We start from the raw sequence: 25679 nt of genomic DNA, 5'->3' as shown, positions 1-25679 counted from the left end.
TGATGGGCTACAGGCTAGGGAGAAAGAAGGGAGAGGGAACCAGAATGAACAAGATGGAGACAAATAAAGAATAGCAATGGGCCAAAGGGCAGAGAGGGAGGGATTTTAAAACGAGGACAGTGAAGGGAACAGAGATTGACTGAGAAATACCACAAAACCCTCGATGAGCTAAAGGGGAGAGAATTAAATTATGGGCAGACAGAGACAGACAGAGAATGGTGAAGAGAAAAATGGGCTGTGGGACAGAGAGGGAAGAAATGAAAACATAGGGACAGAGACCTGGAATGAGAGTATCTAACAAAGAAAAAGTATACTTAGAATACAGGACAGAGAGACAGAGGAAATAAAAATGGGGGGGGAGGTCATGAAGGGCTAGAGGGCATATGGGGAGAAGTTAAAAAAATTGAAAGACAGCTAAATGGAGAAAGACAAAAATAGTGCTAGGCTGCATGACTGAGAGAGAAGGAAAATGAGGGGCAGGAAACAGGACAGAAGGGCAGAAAGAAGAACAAAACTCAGAGATAGAAAAACAGAGAAAGAGGAGGAGGGTTTGGAGAATGAGAGAAGGAGAGGTACAGGGAAGTAAAAAACATTACATCAGCAGAAGAAAGGTGGGGTGGTAGGGATGGGATGCAGAGGAGGGGTGACACAGACCAATGGGTCCAAGAGTAACCGCAGCTCCCTCTCTCAGAGCTGCTGGAAGAATTTGACAGTTAGATCTATCTTTGTCTGTCTTTCTCCCTCCCTGACCTTTATTCTGTAGCTCCAGTGGCTCGGCTACCATCCACGTAAGACACTGAATTAATGTCTTACAGCTTTTACAGTATGAGGGTTCACAAATATACAGCCTCACACGTGAACACACTACATGGCCGTGTTGTGCTTCTGGTTACACATACAGGCCTTACCGTGAAAGTCGGTGTAGGACTATGCTAAGAGGAATCCTTCCTCACCTGGAGAGGCACAGGAGATCCCAACACTCCTCTCCAGCAAGAATGGCACGGTTTTCCCCTGAAATTTGCGGGGTCATGACTCAGACTTTGTCCCTGGCACTCCGCAGTCAAATGAGCACTTCTAGGAAAGCACCACTGCCAGAATACATAGCCACTACAGTGACCCACGGCCTCCGGGAACAGGACAACCTCGGAAGGCTGCGGGCCGCACTGGCCGCCCCAGCCGGCCCGGGCCGGGGGGAAGCGCTGAGGCCGCGCAGCCCCGCCCCGAGCGAGCGCGGGGGGGGGGCGGAGGGGCGGGGCCGGCGCCAGGGAAGTGAGGTCACGCAGGATGGCGGCTCGGGGCCCACGGCGCTGAGGGGTCGCTTGCGCGGGTAATCCGCGTCCATCCTGCCCAGGAGCTGCGGCGGCGGTGCCGCCTGTGCCGCAAGTATCGAGCGGCAAGACCAGAGCCGCGATGGCATCCGGAGCCGCAGGACTGTGAAGCATCAGAGCGCGAGCCGACGGGCCGGGCAGAGCAACAGAACCGGGTCGCGGACGAGCCGAGCTGCCGTCATGGAGCTGAGGGTTGGGAACCGGTACCGGCTCGGCCGGAAGATCGGGAGCGGCTCCTTCGGGGACATCTACCTTGGTATGAAGGGTTGGCTCGCCGGGGGCTGACCTGGCGGTTCTGTGGCTCTGTGGAGAATACCGGGGGCCGAACCGGGTCGAGCGCTGGGCGCTGCTCTTTGCCCGGCCCGCGCACAGCCCCCGGCTGAGGTTGGGCCGGGGGCAACCCCCGGAACCTCATTCACCTTGTTTGCAGCTCAGGCTGCGCTGGTGACCAAGAAATGCCCTTTGATGTGAAGTACCTTGCTAAGGGCACAGCAGTATCAATGTAATATTTCGTTGACATCATGTCCTAATTTGGACAGTGCGGAAATCGGGAATTCTGGCTGCCTCTTCCCATTGTGTGGTGACCTTGGGCACGGTTTGCATCTGTGAAATGGGGAGAAGGGTAAAAATCATCTAATTTGAAAGGAAAGAAAAAACATATGCCCCAAAAAAACCACAACCCCCTACATTGAGAAAAACATTTTGGGAAAGAAACGTGTATCAGAGTTAAATATTGCCGCAGTGGACTAGGAAAAATTGCTGTCACAGGGATGTTTGTTTCTCCTGTGAGGCCTAAAAAAAAAATTCCACAGCTACAGGTGATTAGGTTGCAGTTCAAAAAAACCTTAAATCCTTCAAAGAATCCTCATAGTTTGGCTAATCCTGTTGCTTGACTGTCACCCTAATCGTGATTGACATGCAATTGTAGAATGTGCAGGATTGGAATTGTCTTTGTTTATCCATTTCTATAGCTATCTAACATAACAGCCTGCTGGTTATGATTATGACAAGCACAAGTGGTAGGTACATCAAGTTTTGAAAGCCAATGTTTTTAAAATGCTCAATATATTATGCAAACTCTCAAGCCACATGAAATGGGTTAAATCCAAAGAAATAAGGACTTTATGTCTTGTCCCATAGAAACAAGTACTCTGCTTTTGAAAATCGAGTTAACTTTGAAAAGCAAATCAAGAAGCAGGGGGAAGGAGCTTAGGTATATTTATTGCATATTTGTGGAAGGTAAAGGCAATGTCACTTGATAATGTATGTGGTATGTCTGGCAGTGCATGCAGTATGAGTGGTGGTGGGAGTTTTTTCTAGACAGCAGTGTTTCATGTTGCAGTGCACAGCTGGCATTCCAAAATAATTCATTAGCTATAGCTGCTTGTTTACAGATAGTGAAATACTGGTTATCCGTAATACAGATCATGTGCCTGATGGAAAGTCCACATTTCTGACACGATATGTAGTTGTCTATAGACAGAGAACGTGATTCTTCCTCTCTGCAATGCTTGCATGGAAGATTGAAGACCTGTGAGAAGGATTGTGGTAATGTTTGTGCAAAAATCCTTGTTAGCTACTGTTGGGATTCTGGGTGGTGATTAAGACAGCAGTTAAAGTCTGAAAAGTCTTAGATGATTTAAAAAACTCTTAACATTTGATTACTGTTCAGATAAATCCGTTTATATTATAGTGTAAGTAAAAGAAATTTTTTTTAATCTGACACTTTTTATGCGTATAGCTCATACCAGTAAAGTTGCACAGAAAGTAGTAGTTCGCTATATATTAGTATTAATGGCATGCTACATTTTGCACAATAAATTCTCCAATTTTTACATTTTCTTTTTATTTCTAAATACTGTCATGAATTTACATTTAGGGGCTTATTGCAAATGTCATGCCTGAGCCAGTAATTAGCACAGAAGGACGTGAGTGAAAGATCCAACTCGTGGCGTAGGTTTATTTTTCCAAGGGAAATTACTGTTTCTCAGGACCTGAAGCCTTTTGTAGACCCCTGTTTGGTTTGCCTGTCATTATTGTTTAGAACAGACATTTGAAAACTGTACTTTTTGTGATAATGAAATGTGATTGGGTTTTTAAAAAATCAGATTTCTGCTTGGTGTTGTTCAGATTGCACAGCAGACATAAGTGTGTTAAAATAACTTTTAAAGTTATTTCAGAAGTCATAAATTATTTTTAAGTACATGAGCCTTCTGATAGCCCTCAGTGAATTTTAGATTACTTCAGTATATTTCCAGCTTGGTTTTATGCTTTGAAACAGAAAATTTGATTATTTTTGCCTGTTTCCAGTCCCCAGTGTTTGTTTTTGTTTTAAATGCAGCTACAAGGGTGTTGAAGACATTCCAGAATAGAGGGGAGGGACTTCCTCCCTTTTCCCAACCCTTCCCTCTTCCCCTTCTTTGGAATAAGCACTAACAGCAGCACTGTTAGTATCATAGTCCTTCCATATTTTTTCCTATTCTCCCTCATACCTCAAAATTTGCCTTCTGGAATTCGGAAGGGGGGTCTGTGGGACAGGATTTTGAAATGTAAGGCACTGTTGTAAATAAAGGAGTATGGATAACTGAAGAAAAGAAAATTTAGGAATTTACCTAAGTTCCCTTTCAGAGGAAGATATGAAAGAAATAGATTTCTAGATATTCTAACTAGTATGAAACATGGACAAGAGTGAGGGGATCAGAGTAGGCATTTGTTTTGTTGCCCAGACCTTGAGGTCAAGTAAATACAAGTCACAAAGACATTGCAGTCATTCTGTTTTCATGGTTCCTTGTATTACGTGTATATTTTTCTTAATAAATTTTGGGTTATAAACTGATTAAAATAACATCCAAAGCCTTCCTTACAGTAGAGGACTTTGTAATACCGCGTAAATTGGAATTTTGGAGTTAAAAGAAAATACTTCCACAACTTTAGACTTGCTTTTCCACTTACAAATACTGACTTCTTATACTTCTTGTCATTATCTGTCTTAATTGGTTTGTGTGACTCCCCAAAAGGGCATTATGGAACTGGCAGAGGTATAGATAAGGGAAATGGGAAATAATATGCAGTAATTAAAAATTACTTATGGAAAGCATGACAAGAATTTGAGAAGAGTTACAGGAAAGTGAAGCAGGGTAAAAGTCTATACAATGTTAATCATGGCAAAAGTGAGTACAAAAAGATTGTTCACTGTTTCTTTAAAAAAAACCCTAGAGGACCTCAAGTTGGGCTTTTAAAAGTGGGGATCAGGTCAAACAGGTGATGTATTTCACATGATCCTTGACCATGAGGTAATGCAGAAAAAAGAAAGCCAAATTCTGAAAGTAGAGACTTGGCAATATGTCTAAAAAGTGTTACACATTTTCTTTTGTCATTTCCTGTTTCTTGATTATAGATAGTCTGTCTTCTAACGAGATAAAATCATAAGGTGTCAGGATATATCTGAAATATGTTGAAATTTACGGAAGTTATAGTCTCTATTTCCAAGGCATAAGAGGAGGTGATTTGAATACCTAGCATTTCTTGGGTTGACAGGGATTCATATGTGTAAATACTCATTCTGAGCACTTACACCACAAACTGGAAGTGGAAAGACACCCTTGAGAAGATGCACTCATTTTGGGTGGAGTTTTTTTTTCATGGGATAGCAGCAATTTGGGTTTTTTGTGTTACAGTGTCTAATAGTTTTCTTTTTAAATACTGATCTGTCAGAGAATATCTGTAAGGTTTCAGAAGAATTTCTAGATAATTGTGGCTGAAAGTACTTAATAATCTCTGGGTGTTTGCCATTGAGAAATAGTTTGTCAATATTTGTTTTTTTTTCAGTCTTGACAAAGGAAATGTATCTCAAAAATAATTTGACCAATGTTTTAAATTCTTGTGGTTTTAGGAACTGATATTGCTGCCGGAGAGGAGGTTGCAATTAAGTTGGAATGTGTGAAAACCAAACACCCTCAGCTCCACATCGAGAGTAAAATCTACAAAATGATGCAGGGTGGAGGCAAGCAAATTATTTTCTTTCTTCAAAGATTTAACCGGTTTTACATCTTTGTGTCTGCCACCTGGAAGTATTTAATGTCCAAGATCTCTTTTGACGAATAAGGAGAAGGTGGGAAAGGTAGCAGGATAGGTGAAGAGCAGCATCTCAGTTCTTCTTCAAGGGATGTAGAGTAGCAGTTCTGAATCCATGGCTACTAAACTTCACGATAACCACTTAAGATCCTCTGATGTTGCTCACGGTCCCATGATATTAAAACGTGAAGACCTTGTACAATGTAAAACAAAGTTCGGTCCCATCTAGCAGTACACTGATTTACTTATGATTCTCATGGGTCAGTGAAAGATTGTAGTCACTGTTTTGGACCATTTCATCTAACTTGCTTATAGTATTAGCACAGTTCTGAACTTTTTTAGTTCAGGTTAGTTTTTGTTGCATATGTTAGTATTTTTCCTTCTGAGTTAAAAATATTTCCTTGCTATGAGAACCCAAAGACAAAATGGCATTAGTAGTGGAGAATAGGAGTGAAGCAACTTCGGAGCTCCTGCAAGTATTCTGCTACAATAACTCTCATATATTTTGGAATCCTGTAAATGTAAGATTCCCATGCAGTTCTGGGACATAAACCTGGTGTTTCATAGTCCCTGGAATTCTTCCTAAATGAGGCTATATTTTGCGTAAAGTTTACATTCCACACTGTATCTCAAATGCAAAGTACAGTAATAAGATGTCTGGGTAATAATGTGTATTTGCATTTAGGTATTTTTTAATTCCTACCTCATTCAGTTGCCAGCTGCGTGTAACCAGAATAGATTTCATAGAGTAAAACGCTTCCCTTATGACCTTACTAAGGCTGTGATGGTGGGTACTTTCTGAGGATGGATGCTGTGAAGTCAGGTGGCAGAAGGTTGAGTTTCTACAGGTTTCTTTGTGAAGACAATTCAGGATAAAGTAATGCATATCAAGTAAAGGCAAGAGTTTAAATTGGGTGAATTATCACATTTCACACCAAAATGCATAGAATTAACTCAAAGTAAGACATTGGAAATTCTGAATAAGGCTACCTACATATAGGTTTATTTCAAAATATTTGAGCATTTCTACAGCTTTGTGTGAAATAAGATTCCTGAGTTTCTTCATAAATTTCAGCTAATTTTAATGCTCTCAAGCCGGATATATAATGCATATATAATGCATTTCCTAAACACCATTACTTTGGTAGAGATTCACCAAACAGCAAATACTATGGAACCGAAGGAAAGATAAGTATGAAGAAAATTCATTGCAAATTGAAACGAAAGAGACAGATATTTCATGGTGATCTTGCGGGCTTTGAAACTAAGTTGATTTCTAAGGCCTTCTTCAGTAATAATATCTAGTGATTTGTCAGTGTCTTTATTTTCAGAGTTCCGATTTGTGCCTTGTTGCAGTCTTGGAGACTATATGGGAATTAATGTTTGTAAAATGCTTAAGGTTCAAATCCAGCAAAAATGCTCAATACTGTCAAATTATAAGCTAAGTACAAAGACTGGGAAGTTTGGGGGAAGAGGATAAAGGCTGTTTTTAGACCTCTCTTGCCATTATTTTGTATTGATTCTGCTGGAAGTTATCAAACAGTTCATTTTTTAATGTCTGAAGGTAGCATAATATATTAGGCTTCGGTGTAAATGGAAACATTCACAGTAACGACCCCCTTAGAGTTCATCTTAAGAGCCTTGAAGATACGTGCGTGTGAACTGTGTAAATCAAATTGTTATACTGAATAAACTGTTTCCTTTTTTCTAGTGGGTATTCCCACAATTAAGTGGTGTGGAGCTGAAGGGGACTACAATGTTATGGTGATGGAGCTGTTGGGACCAAGTCTTGAAGATCTCTTCAATTTTTGTTCAAGGAAATTTAGCCTCAAGACAGTCCTGCTACTTGCTGACCAAATGGTAGGAAACTGTTCTGTTGTTCTTGATAGTGCAGCATGTTGGGATATTAAAATTTTCTGAGAAATCATAATCAACTACATTTTATTTCTGTAATTTAGAGATGAATAGACTGTATCATTAGAGAAAAGACTCAAAATTAGTTCTGTTTCGGTAAATCCAAACTACCTTATCAAAAGTGATTACCAAGTCTTAAATGATTTTCAAAAACTGGACCTGCACTGTTTGCAAACCAGGTGTTGCACTGCTCAAAGACAAAGAAATTTCCCCCAAGAAAGTTTTTGGAAATAAATATAAAGTAGACAGAGGGAAAGACCTGGAAAGAAGGTTTATCTGTTGTCTTCTAAATTATGTTCTCGTTAATGGCCTTAGAGTTTACAGTAAAAAGTTTTTTTGCCTCTTTTACTATTAAGACAGTATCGCTAGTGTTTTTATAAGAAAAAGGTGTATGCCTAACTAATCTCTCGACAATGAGGTTTTTTGTTGTCTATACTTAGATTAGTCGAATTGAGTACATTCACTCTAAGAACTTCATCCACCGAGATGTGAAGCCAGATAACTTCCTAATGGGCCTGGGGAAGAAAGGCAATCTTGTCTACATAATAGACTTTGGACTAGCAAAGAAGTATCGAGATGCTCGAACTCACCAACATATTCCGTATCGTGAAAATAAAAACTTAACAGGAACTGCCCGTTATGCATCCATCAACACTCATCTTGGAATTGGTGAGCTGGGGAAAGCAATAAAGAGAAACTTGAAGTGTTGATGCACGTAATTTTAGTGAAAGTGGATGTTGCTTTATGGAGGCATAGTAGACAGTCTCTATTTTTGGCAGTAACAGTGCAGCATGTGTGGTCTTGCATCTCTTGATTGGGTGGGATTCAGTCAGTTTGTAATGCTCAGGAATTAGCACATTTTTTAATAACTGTAAGGGTAATAGGCTTTTTCTTGAAGTGAATGCGTTTATCATGGGCATAGTAAGTCTCCACTGTCTCTTGTTTTTCTAAGGGTTTCTATGACAGTCTTGTTGCACAGTCTTTTGTTTTTCCAGTAGAAAATAAAACCTAATGAGTTCACTTTTTTATGCTGTTGTAGAGCAATCTCGCAGAGATGACTTGGAGTCCTTGGGCTATGTACTGATGTATTTTAACCTGGGCTCCCTCCCCTGGCAGGGATTGAAAGCAGCAACAAAGAGGCAGAAATATGAACGTATCAGTGAAAAGAAAATGTCTACACCCATTGAGGTTTTGTGTAAAGGATATCCTTGTAAGTTACTCTTTTGTGACACTAGGCCTACGTGTTCATGTTTCAGTGGTACTTTTCTTTACGCTAAATTCTACCCGCATTTTTCACTTCTCTCTCTTTCCCCCTCCCCTCCCCCCACTTTCCCTCCTCCACCCATCACGATTCGGCACATCTGTGATAAAATACTCTGCTGTCAAGACTAGGATCTTTGTGTTCATAGAGCATTTATAATTATCCCATGTCTAAACTCTTGGTAAATAATAACTGTGATGCTCTGGAAGGGTAGCTTGGTACACCTGATTTGCGCTGTGTTTTGTGCGCGTGTGTTAGCTGCATAACTTGTAACAGACAAACAGCTTTTTAACAACCTACAGATTTCTCTATGTGTGTGGGTACTGTTTCATGGATAAATTGGATTGCACAGTCCGTAGATGGACTTCTTAACCTATTGCAGTTGCCACTTGTCATACCAGGTTTGGCCTGCTGAAGGGTAGCATTTGAGAGAGGCATAAGAAACCCTCTTGGATCCTGGAATCATGCCTCAAAGCTATTCTGTTTCTCAGTTTATTTGCAGCACAACAATAACAAGGCATTTTTGATTCCTGAAAAATGATACTTAAATTTGTTTTAAAACTTCTTAACACTAGCTGTCATCAGACAATATTTTCATTTCATGAGGAGTTATGTCTCTTCTTTGCCCCCTCTTGACTTTGGCAAGTAGTTACGATGACAAGAGCTACAGTTTTTGTTCGGGTTGTTGGAAAATTCATTGTCTTTGATATGTTTCAAATGTTGCATCCTACATGTTCCTTTACATTCATGAATTATGGTTTTTCTCTGGGGTTAACAGGCAGGGAAGGCTAATCAACTTTTCTTGTACCATTTGTTAAAATTTCTTCCTTAACATAAATTTTTAGTATCTTATTTCATCTGGAAAGATTTAAATTCAAAAGCTAGTCTTTTGATACTGCTATTTTCTTTGGTGTATTGAATTCACTACAATTTTCCTTTTCTTTTTGCTGTGTAACTAATATTTTGTTTGCCATCTAAAAACAAGCTTTCAGACTATTATGAATTAAAAAATGTAGCATGACTTACGTGGGAAATTTGAGTCCCCTAGTTTTTGTATGTTTTGTGAGGTAGCAGAAGTGAATCTTTATGCGGCTTAACAAAGAGATGCTATTCCGTGTCCCACAAAAAATTGTGTTAAGTCTATTCAAAGCAAAGTTTTAAGTCTCCCCCACCAACTGTTGGTTAAAAAACTGTGCTGATGGGTCCTCTCTGCTGTTGGCAAGTGAGAGCTTTGCCTCCTCTGTGATAGACTATTTTTCAGTGTTGTCTTGAGAGGTGGGTTATAGTGGTCCCCTTGGTAGATTTCTAGTATTAGGTCATTATTCTTTTTCTTATGTTTCGGAGATTCCCCACTTTTTGGGTTCAGGGTGGTTTGGTTTTGTTTTATTTAGAATTATAAAAAGCAAATGTGAAGCCGAAAAGAAAAATCAGGTTTTCTTTAATTGCAGCGGAATTTGCCACATACTTGAATTTCTGCCGTTCTTTGCGTTTTGATGACAAACCGGACTATTCCTATCTAAGGCAATTATTCAGAAACCTCTTCCATCGACAAGGGTTCTCCTATGACTATGTATTTGACTGGAACATGCTGAAATTTGTGAGTAGCTGACATAGCTTTCTAAAACTTTTTAATTTTTAATGGTTTTGGTTGGTTTTTTTATGACATTGTCAGTTTTGAGTATCTTAAATGATACTGTGAGATTGTCCTCCCTTTTTCTTCCTGGCAGCTCTATTCTATAGAAAAAAAGATCAGGAAATGAGGAAAGGCAGGAGATACAGGATCCCATGGTATAAGGGTTGAATAACAACTAAGTTGAAATTACAGAGTTTTCAATGTGTAAGGCTTCTGAGACACTTCCATTAGGGCAGTCACCAGGTTAGGTTGTGGAATTATTATTTTTATCCCACCTTGATTTTCAGCATGGGTCATTTGCACCTGCCGGGGAGATGTCCAGCTGCCATAGCAGTGTGTACTTTAGCATTTTGAAGACTATACCAGTAGTTGTATGAACAAAATTCATGGCAGTTCTAAAGAAATTTTACCAAAATAATTAATGCCATACCAGACTTCAATTTACATGTTGTCCAGTTCTTTCTTTTCAGTATTTTTATCCAAACATGTAGTTGTAAGCTCAGTAATCCCCAAGTTGTTCACTAGTCTTGACCCGCAGGGTGCAAGCAGAGCGGCTGAAGATGCTGAACGTGAAAGGCGAGAACGAGAGGAAAGGTTAAGACATACACGAAGTCCAGCTGTGCGTGGATTACCCTCCACTGCGTCCAGCAGGCTGAGAGGAACGCAAGATGTAGCTCCTCCTACTCCCCTTACCCCAACTTCACACGCTGGTAAGTAACCAAGTACCTGGGTAGGTGTGCCTTCTAGACTAATTTGCAGTTTGTCTCTGGTCAGAGTTTGGGTTTTTTGCTTGTTTTTTTTACCCCTTGGTTTTTAGTAGATTGAAGGTAATTATGTACACTCATTACACGCTAATTGATACTTAAATTTCTGTGAATGTAAAACAAAGGCCTTGATTTCTCTTATTTGAATCTGTGGAATTTTTATGTGCAAACAGCGAAAGTGTAATTTTTCCAGTGACCATGTTAAAATTGCATTTCTCGTCATGAGAATCTAATGCAGTTTTTCTCGCAGCCAACACCTCTCCTCGGCCGGTGTCTGGTATGGAACGAGAAAGGAAAGTGAGTATGAGATTGCATCGTGGAGCCCCGGTCAATATCTCCTCGTCTGACTTAACAGGCCGACAAGATACCTCTCGCATGTCAACTTCGCAGGTAAAAAAAAAAACCCTATGTACTGAAAAAAATGAATGTGGTTTGATAAAGTTCATTTGCCAAAAGAACTTACTAGGTAATTGATGTGATTTCATACTGATTTTGCAGATGATGTTTATTCATGTAAATACTTGACACTTAGCCTGAATGTGATGTGGCTGTAAAGAATTTTTTTTTTTTTTTTTACCTTGACAGCAATAAGCATAGAATACTCCAAATAATAAAGTCATTGATGTCTGAGATGATGCAAAATTGTCGAGAGACAGTATTTTTACCTATGATTATGAGATTTATCTCCTTTACTCATTGAGTTTCTTGTACCTGTTACCAATGAAGAAGCAGAGTAAGAGGCAATTGTGAGTCATGTTTCCTAATCAACCGAGCAGAGAGTATTGGTGCAGAAAAGACAAGAAGTAGTTGAAGTATAGAGAGGTGTAATAGTGAAGAAATATAGTGTAGTGCTCTTAATTCAGAGCCAACAGGAGGCAACATACATGGATGATGGATGGGTTGCAGAAGGCTGATTTGAAGAGAATGGCAGGAGGATGAATGATAGTGATTCATAGTCAGCACTGAAATCATCCTTGTTGGTCACAGTGACTTAGCAAACAGACTTTAGGAATATTTCCTTTTAAAACTGGCAGTGTTTAAATATGTTTTTAACTCTTTACTCTAAAACATAAAAGTTTAGGCTGTAACATTCCTTTCTCAGCATATTCAGACAGTCTTGTCTCAAGCAGTGTGTGGCGTGGCTTTGTACAATTTACTTTTGGTCTTACTTAGAGAATGGGAATCACCCATACTATAGACATTCTGCAACATTACTGGGAAAGCAGTGTGTTAGGAGGACTGGTGCAGTGACCTAGGGGTTTTTCCATCATGTCTCAATGCTGTGCTGGAGTTCTAACTGCATAATTTTTGCCATGAACTCATTCCTCATTGACAGGGAACATTGACAAAAATTAACTCAGTTCCTGTTGGCTTCATCATTTAATTGGGGGAGTTAGTTATTTGGGATAGTACATGTTCTTATATGTGAAGTCATAGTCCTGGAAAGAATACCTTTTTATTTAGATGGAGGCTGGGTGGATATTTCCAATGAAGACTGAGAGTGAATTGGCTTGGAGAAACAATTCTGCTGTAATAAAAGTGAAGTGGGATTTTTTTGGCTTTTAAGGTGAATAGGTTGTTAAACTATGTAGCTGCACAGATATATATGCTTGCACAACGGATGAACAGTTCAGGAGCAGAAATGACTGCACGAGAATAGGGGATAGATGAGGTTTTCTGTATTCACTGTGGTGGCCAGTTTTGCCATCTTAAATTGTTCGCTGAACTGCAATGCTTGCCACCAGAAATTCTCATGCTGAAATATTTTTATTTTAAATAGTATGAAAACAAAGAGGGTAGATTTGTGCATAGTTATGGATCTTGTAAATATGCATAAATACCTGATAAAAGAATGTAAAGAAGGTGCGACTAGACTCTTCACAGTGATACCAGTGAATGGACAGTGGGCACAAATTGAAATGTAAGAAATTCCATTTAAACATATGAATAAACTTTTTTACTATGGAAGCGGGCAAAGACTGTAACAGGTTGCCCTAAGAGGTTCTGGAATCTCCCTTTTCTGAATTACTTGGAGCCCAACTGGACGTTGTCTTGAGTGGCCTGCTCTAGTTGACTGTGCTTTGTATAGTGGGATTAGACTACATGGTTTCCAGGGGCCCCTTTTGACCTTGGGTGTTCTGTGAGACTGTGATGCAGAATTCTCCCCAAACCTTTACTCAAATGTAAAGATGGTTTCCTGGAGAAGTGTGTTTGCCCAGGGTTTGTCTCTGGCATTCTGAGCAAATCTCAGATGCTTTGTCTCCATTACCTGTCAGATAAATGAGTAATAGCAGTAACAGAAATAAATGCAGTGATGTCACTTGACTGTGTTAGGAAAGGGTCTATCTTTACTTTTTTTGCGATGTTAATGACATGTTACTCAGTGTGCAAGTGACACTTTGCTAAACTTTGTAAGATATGAGTAAGACCAGTGGGCTTGCAGATACAGATTTTGGTTCTGCCGAGCTTGTAAAATGGGAATACTCTGAGATTGAGTAGGGCTGTGTGGGTTTTTTTTGAGTAGTCTTTGAACATCCAGATGTGTAATTTGTGATGTGGGCCAACAGTACAGTCTGTCTTACTGGCATGTCTCCATACCTGCCCTTTTAAACACTCTGCTCCAAGTATGGAATCACTTGGTTGACTTCTTTACAATCCCAGTAGCAGCCTAGTGGGGATCTTCATTCATCATCTGTTGTTTTCATTTTAGTTCTTAATCAAGACACTGAACCACTGTTGGTATCTGCTTATGGTGACTGAATAATAGAATCACAGAATCAGAGAATTTTCTGAGTTGGAATGGACCCACAAGGATCATCAAGTTCAACTCTGAAGTGAATTGCCCATAGAGGGATCAAACCCACAACCTTAGTGTTATTAACACCATGTTCTAACCAGCTGAGCTACTCTCAGGGTCATAGTGTGTGACTACAGTGTAATGTAAACCGATTCCCATGGGCCTGTTATAATAGGAAGGCAAGAGAGATTTGCAGAGGGAATGGACTGGGTTGGAAGGGACCTTATGGATCATCTTGTCCTAACCGCTCTGCCATGGGCAGAGAACCTTCCACTAGGCAAGTTACTCAGAGCCCTGCTCAGCCTTGCCTTGAACATCTCCAGGGATAGAGCATCCACAACCTCTCTGGGCAACCTGTTCCAGTGCCTCACCACCTTTATGGTAAAGAATTTCCTCCTAATATGTAAATCTACCCTCCTTCAGCTTAAGGCCAGTCACCTTGCCCCTCTCCAGCCTTCTTGTAAGCCCACTTTAGGTATTGGAAGGCTGCTCTAAGTCTCGCTGGAGCCTTCCCTTCTCCACCCCTGTGATCAACTTAATGGCTCTCCTCTGGACTCATTCTGACAGGTCAACATCGTTCTTGTGTTGGGGGCCCCAGACCAGGACACAGTACTCCAAGTGGGATCTCATAAAAGCAGAATGGAGTGGGAGAATCCCCTCCCTCTACCTGGTGGTCAGTCTTCTTTAGATGCAGCCCAGGACAGAGTTGGCTTTCTGGGTTGTGAGCACACATTACTGAGTCATGTTGAGCTTTACATTCGTGAACACTCCCAAGACTTATTCTCTAGGACTGCTCTCGATCCATTCTCCACCCAGCCTGTACTTATGCTTGAGACTGACCCAACCCAGATGCAGGAGCATGCACTTGACCTTCTTGAACTACATGAGGCTCACAGAGGCCCACTGCTCAAGCCTGTCAGGGTCCCACTGTATGGCATCCCTTCCCTCCAGCATGTTGACTGCATCACACAATTTGGTGTTATCAGCAAACTTGCTCAGGGTGCCTTCGATCCCCCTGTCTGTGTCAATGACAAAGATGTTAAATAGTGCTGGTCCCAATACTGACCCATGAGGAACAAACACCGCTTGTCACTGCTTTCCATGTTGGCATGGAACCATTGACCACAACTCTTAGAGTGTGACCATCTGACCAATTCCATATCCACCAAGTGGTCCATATGTCAAATCTGTGTCTCTCCAGTTCAGAGACAAAGATGTCGTGGGAGACAGTGTCAGAGGCTTTGCAAAAGTCCAGGTGGGTGATGTCAGTTGCTCATCCTTTGTCCACAAATGCTTAACCCCATCATAGAAGGCCACCAGATTTTTCAGGCACGATTTTCCTTTAGTGAAGCCATATTGGCTGTCACCAATCACCTCATTTTCCATGTGCCTTAGCATAGTTTCCAGGAGGATCTCCTATATGATTTTGCCAGACACTGAAGTGAGACTGACTGGCCTGGACTTCCCTGCATTTTATTTCCCTTTATAAAAGTAGGGGTTATGTCTCCCCTTTTCTAGTCAGTGGGAACTATACTTCTCAGATATGATGGACAGTGGTGTAGCCCCTTCCTCAGACAGTTCTTTCAGGACCCATGGATGTATCTCATCTGGTCCCATGGATTGTGCGCTTACAGGTTCCTTAAATGGTCTCAAACCCAGTCTTCTCCTACAGCGGGTGGTTCTCCATTCTCCCAATCCTTCCCTTCACCTTTTGCAACTTGGTGGTGTGGCTGAAACACTTTATTTAAATTTTACCTTACAACACTTCCGCTTGAGCTTGTTAGAAAAAATGCGCTTTCGTTTTCCCAGCTCCCGCTTACTCCCTAGCAGGCAAGATGGCTCAAGTTGCAGGTTTTCATAGCTTATGCTCTTACAGTCCTCATAATATTAAAGTAGATCTTCCATCATCAAAATTTATCCTTAGATGTTAACCGGGTTACCAATTAAAGCCTTGGATTTTCAATTATCTTCATACCTTGTTCTCAATCAGGAAAACATTAACTATTCAGTTACGTGACAGAGTCATTAAAGAGAGTTTTGATTGGCTAGATGTAAGAATATTGAAAGTCATCCATACAGCTTCTTATCAAGAGAACAGTAAAGAACAGCAACTATTTGTCCATACCCATTCCAAGTGCGTTAATTTCCTTAGCAAGTCTTAAGTAATTATGCTACCACTGTTCCTTTTTCAGGAAGTGCTTAAAACATATTCCTGTCAGAAGGCAACTTTTAGTTTGCCATACAGATCTGCAGATGTCTTCTGTTACAAATTGCATTTGTTAGAGTTCTTATTTATAACTTGACGGATTATTTTTGTTATTTATTTGGATGCCTTGGTTTGGCAAGGCAGTGGTGCATCTGTAATCTCTGTTCGTCTAGAGGAAGGACTAGTCAAAGAAATAATGAAAGCTACTTGCCTCTAGGTAGACATTCTTAAAGATGACTCTGTGTTTTTATCTTTTTTCTAAATTGAGTTCTGATCTGTTCAGACTGAAACTGAAAAACTAAGGCTGTGAATGTAGATATTAGGAACCAAAATTCCCTTATGTTCTCAGAGAAATTTAACACTCACGGAGAATGGTAATTAGCAAAGTAGGTGTCATTTATTCCCCATATCCAAGATATTGTCCACATAACACCTAAGTATTTCTTGTTAAAAGGACTAGCACTTAGGACCACTAAGTAGTGGGTGTTTATTGGAGTAACAACTAGCATATCTATGAAAGGGTTCATAAAACTTAGAAGTGTGTCTAAAGAAATTTTGTAAATTCTATGGCACGTGTTATTTGGTACTTTTCTTGATTTTATAAAGTGAATGTACAGTGAAAAACCTGCAAGTTGTGAGTTGACATTGATAAACATAAACATTAGTGAGAGTTGAGCAGTCAAGCAAAGCCTGTTGAAATAAAATGTGTATTACTGCAGTATTCCAAATTCTGATTAGGATGAGGGAGTGGAGGCCGTTGTCTTATTTGTTAGAACTGTATCTGTGGTAAAGAATGACTGAAGAGGCAGGTATAATGTTGGAGAGGTTAGTGTGATGTCATAACGAAGAGGTGCAATTTCATCCTTGAATCTAAGTACGATACAGTAATGAACAGAAGTGGAGAGGTTATTTTGTGTCATTAATGAGATAGATTAGGAAAACAGGTTATATAATGCAAGAGTTTTAAATCCATTTCTTTCAGTTTGTCTGAAAAATAAGAGAACGTCTTGAGTTAGTTGGTGTAGTATTTGAGAGACAGTGATTTTAACAAGAAGTAATGTTTATGCAGAAAACACATGAAGAACCTATTGCTTAAAATGAAAATCACACATGTAGAGAAAGGCAAAATAGAAGTCTAAATGAAGGTAGTGAACTACTGAAAGAACTTCTAAAATAAGTAATCATCTGTCCTCTTTGCCTTTGCATCAAAACTGGATTCATTTCCCAGTTGTGTATTTGAGTCTAAAGCAAACCTAAATTACAGGCTTGTGTGCAATGAAGGGTTGTGATCTGTATTGGACAGAAAGTCATACTGGCTGTTAAAAGATCCATCTGCTCTTAAGCTCTGTAAGTGAATTGTTCCCTAAGTCTTCTTTACATGTAGTTTTTAAATGTTAAGAGATGTAGTAAAGGAGGTAACGAGTATTCCAGTAAACACTACTATGAATCAGTGCTGTCGGTCCACATTGCACAGGCTGCATCCTGAAAGCAGTGGTTATCTCGAGAGTCTAGTTATGGGTGAGTAGCCTTCATTTCCTTCGACGAAAGATTCAGTCTGACTGTTCATGGTGTACAGTAAGTTGTTTAATTTTTTTCTTGAATGCAGCATGTTCAGCACCCAACAGTCAAAGCTGTGCCAAATTCCTACTGGTATATTCTCTCTATGTTTGGAAGAAAAGATTGGAGTGCTGCACAAAAAAATATTTGATTAAGTCTCTTTGACAGTAGAAGTTTCTAGAAGACTGTAGCCAACACTGGCATTGAACAACTTAGAGGCTGTGCCATACTTCCAATGCCTCTGCATTTTCCATTTCCTCATCAGCGAATCTTTCTCCATATATCTCTCTTAATAGGCATCATACACTGTGTTGTTCTTCTGACCCTGTCAGCTTTCTTTGCGGATTAATGATTTGTTCCTTTTACATATCTCTTAATATGATGGAAATGTCCTATAGAAGTCTGAAATCAGAGCTGCTCAAAAGATAGAGTTGCTACTGGAAGTTCAAGTTGGATTTTTGTTAGACATCTTTATATATTGGGGCAGTGGAACTGTTACAAACTGCTGTCTTTTCCCCTACCTCAGAATAGCATTCCTTTCGAACACCATGGCAAGTAGCTGCTCGTCTCCTTTCGTTGGAAGGCAGCACTGGGTGAGTGCTTCTCATTAGACACCAAAACTTTGGATGGGGTGGGAAAAAAATTCTTTGGAAACATCCGACTTTGCTTCTTCTCACGTGATCTCAAAATTTTATTTGTGCCTTCTGGTCAGATGCTTGATAAAGCATTGATTTTTCTCTAACTTAAAAATAAATGTTCTTCCAAAAGTTGAGTTATTGCTGCTGTTCCACTTGGACTCTTAAGCAGAATTGACAAGAATAGTGACTTAAAAAGTCCCTAAAATTGTTCAAGTATCATGAATGAAATAAAATAAGTCTAAATTTTAGCTGTTTGAGAATTATATGTCTTTCCAGGGATGTTGATGCGGCAGTGTGTCATCCATTCAAAACCAGATCTGCTTCAGAATCATAAAAGCAAAATACTTGTATGAAGACTCAATTGACAATATTACTCAAATGAGGCTCTGTCTTGTCATGAATAGAATGTTCTGCTACAGCCGTATCCATTTTTCACTGATTTATATTCTTCTCCATGCCCTATGAGCTCTCATTTTAAAAGTACACAGATCTATTCAGATGTACATTTAAAAAATGTTCACATACTAAGGAGAATCATTTGAACATGAGCATCTCAGAGGTAGACAGGCTTGGATTTGAGTATTTAGAACTCTTTTCCACTGTTCATTGTAGTAGAATTTTCTGTCTTTCTGTGTGCAGCTTTTGGCCTTTTAGTCTGTTCTGCTTTTGGCAATAGCAGGTTTCATCGGGAAAATAACAAGTTTCAGTTGGAATCTGAACCTTAATGGCTGAAGAATGCTTTTCTTAAGTACTTCAGGAGCTTCTTTGCTTTGCTTATTATTAAAAAAAGGCTGTGAAATTTTTCTGTTCCTTGATAAATTCTGTGGTATAGCTCTGTTTGCTGTCTCACTTTCTCTGTAAAGCCTATGCTTGCACTAATCCTATATCTCTAGTTGGTAAAGAATTCTGCTATTCCTCTTCTGTTTTCTCTTTCTGCTTTATGTGCTTGGCTGACTCTGCACAAGCTGCTTTGTGAACAGTTTGTAACATTAAACAGATCCAACTGTAAATGGCAGCTTAACACTTTAGAGACCAATTAAAAATAAAAAAATACATTAATAAATGCAAAAAAGCAAACCTAAAGCTTTGCATTGAAAAGCCTGTGTGCTGCAGACGTGCAGATTGTGGTCTGCTCAGGGTTCTGCCTGCATTGGTTGGCCTTTATTGTATGCCTTAGTATTTGTAGCTGTTGACAGCTGAAACGAATACTGAATACTGATCCAGCTGCTTGGACATTTTTCGCTTCTTAAATTGCAGAGATGTTTTGTTGTTTTTCACTTTCACAGTGTGATATTTCAATAATGTTACACTCTTACTGCAGTAGGTCAAGCTATGGTAGTAAGTGGAATATCTTTTAACACAATGTCCTGGAAAAGCTGTTGAAAATAACTAATTTTTTTTAACCTTCTTAATGATACTTTTTCCCCAAAAACTTCAGTGTTCATTGAGTCTATTATTGCGCATTAGTAGTGTTTTCACCTGGTTCATTCTTTCTTCTGTGCTTGTTTATGCTCTGTTCACTTTTCTTCAAAACATCCCCTCTGACTGGAAAGGTGAATTTTCCATGTTAACTTCTAATAAAAGAGGAAAATCATAGGGAACTTCGTGTAGCTACAGGTGGGTGTAAAACATTGTGTAGCTCGTTGGATTTTAAATTCACACACTTCTATTTGGCAATGAATTGTTTAAAAGTACATTGAGAGACACTTGTATGTTAACTGGATGTGACATGTGCTGATATTGTTTTGTTTTTTGGCTTTGGTAGATTCCTGCTCGGGTAACTACCAGTGTTCTCCAGTCTGCTGTGCACCGATGAAAATTATTTTGCCACGGAGGGCAGATAATGCATGGCTGATCTCCTGTTTTACCAATGGCTTTACTAGCAAAAATACCCTAAACTAGAGCGGAAGTTGGAGTTCTCCGTGTGACCTAAAAGGCACTTGGAGGAATATGCACAGACTCCAGCAGCTGCCATTACAGGACGCTTTTGCCAGAAACCCAATGACCTTAAGAGAAACCCTGTGGTAACAGGGCTGGAAAAGAAGGATGGTTTACAGAGTTGACCGCCTGTTATTGGATGGCCATTTCAGTTTTCCCTCCACAGGCGGCAGACTTTACCCCCTTTTTATTATTCTACTGTAACTATAAATCTTTTACTTGGTTTAAGAAAGTTTTTTGTATCATTTTGCTAAAATTATTGGCTTAATTCTCTGTAAAGAACTCTTGCTTTTGTCTGATTTAAAAATGTAGAATATAAACAAACCTGAACTAAAGACAATGACTTGAAATTTCTTGTTTAAAAGGTTAGTCTGCCAGGGAACATGTAAATGAATCAAAACGATCTGATGTTATTTAAACTGTTTACTTTCATGTATGGGCCCATTCTGATTGAGTCGGTTTTCTCATGAAATTTTTAAAACTGTTAGTTTATTTTGCTGTTTGCTGTCTTCATTCACACTGGACATATAACTTTCTGTGTAACACAAAGGAATTTTTAGTACTCATTCTTTTTCATAAAAGAGGAGAACTAAATACCCTGCAGGAGAGTCTTAAGTATAGTAAAGTTTGTACAGATGGATTTCTTTTTTTGTAAAAAACATGAAGGACAAAGTGAGAGACCTGACATTTGAGGGATTTAGAACTTGACAGCTTGTCCTATCTCTCTGCTTAGTTTGAGTAAATGGATAGTTTCAAACATTGTTTTTACTGGGAAGATTTTGTTTCCGCATCTCTGAGGCTGGTTAGCTTGGAGGCTATTGCAAGTGGAAAATAGATGTTGCTACTGAGTCTTCAGTGAATTTGTGTGTTTCATTCAGCATTCACATGCTTATAAAAAAATAAATTAATTGATATAGGCCTTTTGTGACACGCCAAGACTCAAAAAAGGAATTATTAAAAAAAAAAAACAAACCAACAAAACCACCCCCAAACATAACAACCTATTCTTGCTGTGAAATTCTCAGAATTTTTACAATCCAGGTGCATACCATAATTAATTCTTAACTATATTCAACTTGAGTATGCCCAGAATCATTAGCTAGGCATAAATGACTCAACGTGCTCAAGTTGTCCAAAAAGCTGTTGTTAGCACCTGTTGGTTATGAAATATGGGAAATTCCTCATATTGTTTGTTACTGTAAGTGGTCTCATGAAAGTAGGTGTTCTGTCTTCACGGTACTTGGAACAGTATCAGAACTATTATGAATGAAATAGTGGAAAATTCCATGTTGGAAATGAAAGTATATACAGAGATTTTGTTTGAACAGTTAGGTATTTTGAGAAATTCTTCCCTGCTTGGAAACAATTTTTTAAACGTGTATTGGTCTTCAAATTTTTATGGAGAGTAGTTTTTACTGTGTCTTCACAAATTCTTTTTTGCCCCTCTCAGAAGTCCACATACTAAATATTATCATTCTTCTTTGAGTGTTTTCATAACCTCAGCTATTTGCTTGTGTGTACTTCAGGTCAGACTGGGGAAACATGTTTGGGGAGAGTATAGTGGAAAAGCTTAAGAAGTTGATACACAGATAAGTTTGCATACGGGAATGACTTCCTCAGTTACTATAAACTTTGGTATTTTAGGCATGTGCACTACCATTTGAACAATTTTACACTTCACTGTGCTTTCCTTGTAAATATCTGTGGTTAATAATGTAATGTGTGAAGGATTTACAAAAGCAGCCTTTTTATTCTCTCTGTATCTGGACCATTAGATTGCTGTGCTATACTTAAAAGTTGACTGCAGACTTCTAGAATTGTAGTCACTTCTGGACAATTTTTGTCCTTCATAATGGTTAAATTCCATCATGCAGAAAATAGTTAGAATGTCTGTGTAAACCTATGTACTGAAAACTAGTATCTCGAAGCGCTTCATTTGTACTACCACTGTATTTGTGTACTTTAACAGTTGTGTAAATACATTCATATCAACTTCTATTCTTCTTCGGTGTAACTTACTTACAATGAATCCTTATCCTTTAGTTGATGCAACGTCTTTCTTTTTTTTTTTTTTTTTAGGGGTTTCTGTACCCACAAAGAATACTGTCAGTTGCAAACATATGAAGATACTGTCTTAGTACCAAAACTTGCACTGAAGGATTTTGGTAGTTTGGTAGTTGTGATCAGAATGCAGCAGTTGGGGGATACAGGAAGAAAGAGAAAGTATTAATTGCTTTGCTCACATAAAGCATGTATTTTGTCTCTTTAAAGGTAAATGTGTTTGTTTGAATATCGCTTCATTTCCAGAAGTTGAATTTTCTTTCAAATGCTTTTGCTTATCAAGTAATACATGGTACTGATAAAGAAGTATGGTAAAAGAATTGAGACTGGTTCAGTTTTGGGAGCTAAGATCAGAGCAAGAAAAATACTGAGCTCTATCCACAATGCCTTGTATAATAAAATCCTGGCTTTTGTTGTGTTATTCTCAAAAGTCTTCTTATAATCTGAGGGCAGATGCACCTTCAAGAATCCTTTCTGTTTCTTATTAGCAGGCCTTTAAAAGTTGGAAGTATATTTTAATTTATTCTCATAAATTTCATTTAGAACTGGTTATGTGCTTTTATGTGGAAAGTACCACCTATGCTGCTGTTTTACATAATCTTGAATGGTTACAGAGTCCTTGAGTTCTTCATGATAGAAGTACTTTAAAAACAATTGAAAATAAATCCAATGCTTTAAGAGAGATATTAATTAAAAAACGTTTGAGTCTATATATTCAATGTTAACTTGACAGAAGTATTCAAAATATCCCTTGGATGACAGCATGTAAAACTCATCCTTTATTCTCCAGTGGGGTAAAACATCATAAGCACAACTATTTGTTTCCCCATGTCCCAAACCCAAGTGTAGCATTGACCCCTCATTGTAGCATACATGTTCATTTCAAGAATATTTCTCTTTGTAAAAGAACGAAATAAAAAGGTCTGTATTTTGTTCTTCAACTTTCGCTTTGCAAAAGCTACACTTGGTGTGTACAAAATATCAAGTGAAAACAAACAACGCTGCTTGTTTTTTAATAGTGCTGAGCTGTCTAGTCAGAAATCTGGATTTAATCTGGTTGTGAGGAATTGTAATCCATGAACTTAATCCTGCAGCAAAGTAGTTTTTAAAATTCACTGGATGAGACAAGTCAATAATAAAATGGTTTTACTGTGAAAGAATGCAGTACTTTGTTATTAAAAACAGTACATTTCCCTCTGGTTAATTCGGGCAACAATTATTGACTTTATATGTATATGTCTAGATTTAAGTGACTGTTTGAACCTGAATTGTGTAGGCTATGTGTATTTTTCAATACTTTTGTACCAGGAGAGTGCTCAGAGGCCTGATCTTCAGTAAGAATCTGTTTCACAGCAAAATCCTACTAACTTTATCAGCAGATATTTGCACAGGATTAAGACTTTATGACTTTTTCTCAGACATTATTGGTTTTTTCTTGCCTAATATTATTAAGACTAGTATGCTTTGGTTCTTCTATCAAAACCACATGCTACAGGCAGAGGGACAACAGAAAATGAAATGAGATCTATACATACAGAATCAACAAAAATACATCTTTGGACAAAAAATTTTAAGATCATGTTCTTTGTTAATCTCATTTTGGGAGAATTCTTGATTCAAAATATGTAAGATCTAGGTCTGAGATACAGGTAAGCATAATGGACAGAGAATAATGTGGAAAAAGGAGAAATTGTGTGGATCATCCTAAAGTATCAAGCCCTAGTCTACTGTGTCTTTGCTGTGAGCAATCAAGGGTGCTTGGGATGAGATGTGGAACAAAACAAGAATTCATTTCTACATTATGCACTTGCAAGAAAATGTTTAGTCTTGACCATAACAAGAAAAAACATTTTGTTTAATTACAGTCCTCAGCTTGCTTCAGACCTGCAAGAGTTATAGGCACAAAGGCAATGCAGAGGTTCTGGTATTGCCCATAATCCTTAAGGAAAGCATAAACCAGAGTAATTTGAGGTCATGCACAGAATTTTTTCTTAGAAGACCCCAAACAGCAAATGTTTCTCTGCTCTCACTGCTAAGAAATTGTATTTAAAGTTTGATTGTCATTTTCAGCAATTGATCTTATGGCATGTTTTTCAGCAAGACTGAAAAGCCTTTTGCAATTTCAGAATTTTAAATACTAAAACCTAGATATGCTTCTTCATTGGATTCAGCGATTTACTGTGAAAGGCTTTAAACTGCTGAAAGAGTAGTAGATGAAGAGTGAGGAGAGCAAGAGGTGTCCTTTCTTAATGCTCTGAAGCGTTCATCTGGAGTAGTGAGGAACATTGCCAGCTGGAATGTTGCTGCGATGATGAAGCAAGTATGGAGATCTGTCAAGGAACAAACAGTGTATAACCAGAGGTAAGTAGCTTTTTACTCTGTCTCTAACTTGCCATACTTTCTCAGACAAATACAGGACTCCTGATCTCACAGACCGTGTCACTAGCAAAGTGCTTTTAAGAGCCCTGATTTTTTAGTGGATGCACCTTTTTCCTACTGAGATGAAGATGAGCTCTATTCCAGAAGCATTAGAAAGCTGCTAAAGTAATACATTCCAAAGCCGTGGCTTCTCGTATGCAGTACTCTGCTACTGTCAAGGTTGTTTACTCTTCCAGTATTGGTGGATCATGTTCCTCCAACAAGTCCAGCAGCAGGGAATAATAGGTGTGCAACTCAGGTTGTGCCCATTTTCCTCTACAGCAAATGGCCTTACTTCTTTCTTTCAGACTGAAGGAGTACCAGAGGCAAAGCTAAACTCTAGTTTTCTGTCACAAGGATGGGCCACATGCTAGTAAGTTCTGTCATTTCAGTCTACCCAGTAACATTGATTCCTGAAGCAGCATATTTACATCTTGATCTGGCTGGGGGGGTCTTACCAATTTACTTAAACTAGCATAAAAAAGGTAACCATATATTTATTCAAACATGGGATTTTATGTAAACTACAACTATGATCTTTTCAGTGTAAATATACAGTTGAAGCTGATCTTAGAAAGATTTCTCAGAAATTTCTCACCAGATACTTAGAATTAATCAGAAGTAGGTGTCAGCCTTGTATGTAGCAAAAGGTAGGTCTTGTTCCATTGAAGAGACTAATTTTGATTCACTTGAGTGTAGCCTTGAGATTATACCTTGAGGAGCCAGTCTTAGCTAGGGTATTATAAGATCAAAAAAACCCCTCACCATAAATGTATTCTTACACTGTTTTCTTAGGAACTTTCAAGTTCTAAAGAGCAGTACTTGACAATAGACAGCTTGCTGGCAGGTCACTACTCAAAATATTTAGGGCTTTAGAAGTCATAGTAGTTCATAAAACTTCACCTGCAAACAAAACCTGGAGCACTCCTCAGAGAATAATAATTTTTACACAGAGCGGCACAAAATTAATAGCTCTTAAATTAGTTGATGCTTTAAAATAGTCTTCGGGATCATTTACAGCAAAAGGACATACCCATTTTGGAATTGGCCAAACTATGAGTCATGGCAAAAGCAGCCCCCTTGCCCACAT

General features: G+C 38.9%; 1 protein-coding gene across 4 annotated transcripts; it reads left to right on the top strand.

The window, feature by feature from the left end:
• Positions 1-1258: 1258 nt before the first annotated feature.
• On the top strand, positions 1259-24724 carry CSNK1D (casein kinase 1 delta). Of its 4 annotated transcripts, none has more exons than XR_001878464.1 (10): positions 1259-1584; positions 5221-5331; positions 7114-7262; positions 7757-7985; positions 8356-8526; positions 10026-10174; positions 10749-10920; positions 11225-11364; positions 22190-22381; positions 24343-24724. XR_001878464.1 is itself a non-coding variant. In XM_017837705.1 (10 exons), exons 1-9 carry the CDS (start codon positions 1509-1511, stop codon positions 18091-18093), a joined length of 1230 nt encoding a protein of 409 aa, XP_017693194.1. In that variant the 5' UTR covers positions 1259-1508; the 3' UTR covers positions 18094-18127; positions 19938-22106. The 4 variants fall into 4 exon arrangements, 3 of the variants coding, with proteins under 3 accessions (XP_017693194.1, XP_017693193.1, XP_017693191.1); XM_017837705.1 differs by lacking the exons at positions 22190-22381; positions 24343-24724 and adding exons at positions 18061-18127; positions 19938-22106; XM_017837704.1 differs by lacking the exon at positions 24343-24724 and having other exon boundaries at positions 22190-23324.
• The last annotated feature ends 955 nt before the right edge of the window (positions 24725-25679 follow it).

This window comes from Lepidothrix coronata, unplaced genomic scaffold (genome assembly GCF_001604755.1).
Source record: "Lepidothrix coronata isolate B3197 unplaced genomic scaffold, Lepidothrix_coronata-1.0 Scaffold308, whole genome shotgun sequence".
NCBI lineage: Eukaryota > Metazoa > Chordata > Aves > Passeriformes > Pipridae > Lepidothrix > Lepidothrix coronata.
The sequence above is the reverse complement of the archived record's forward strand: the minus strand, read 5'-3'. Positions and strand labels throughout refer to the sequence as shown.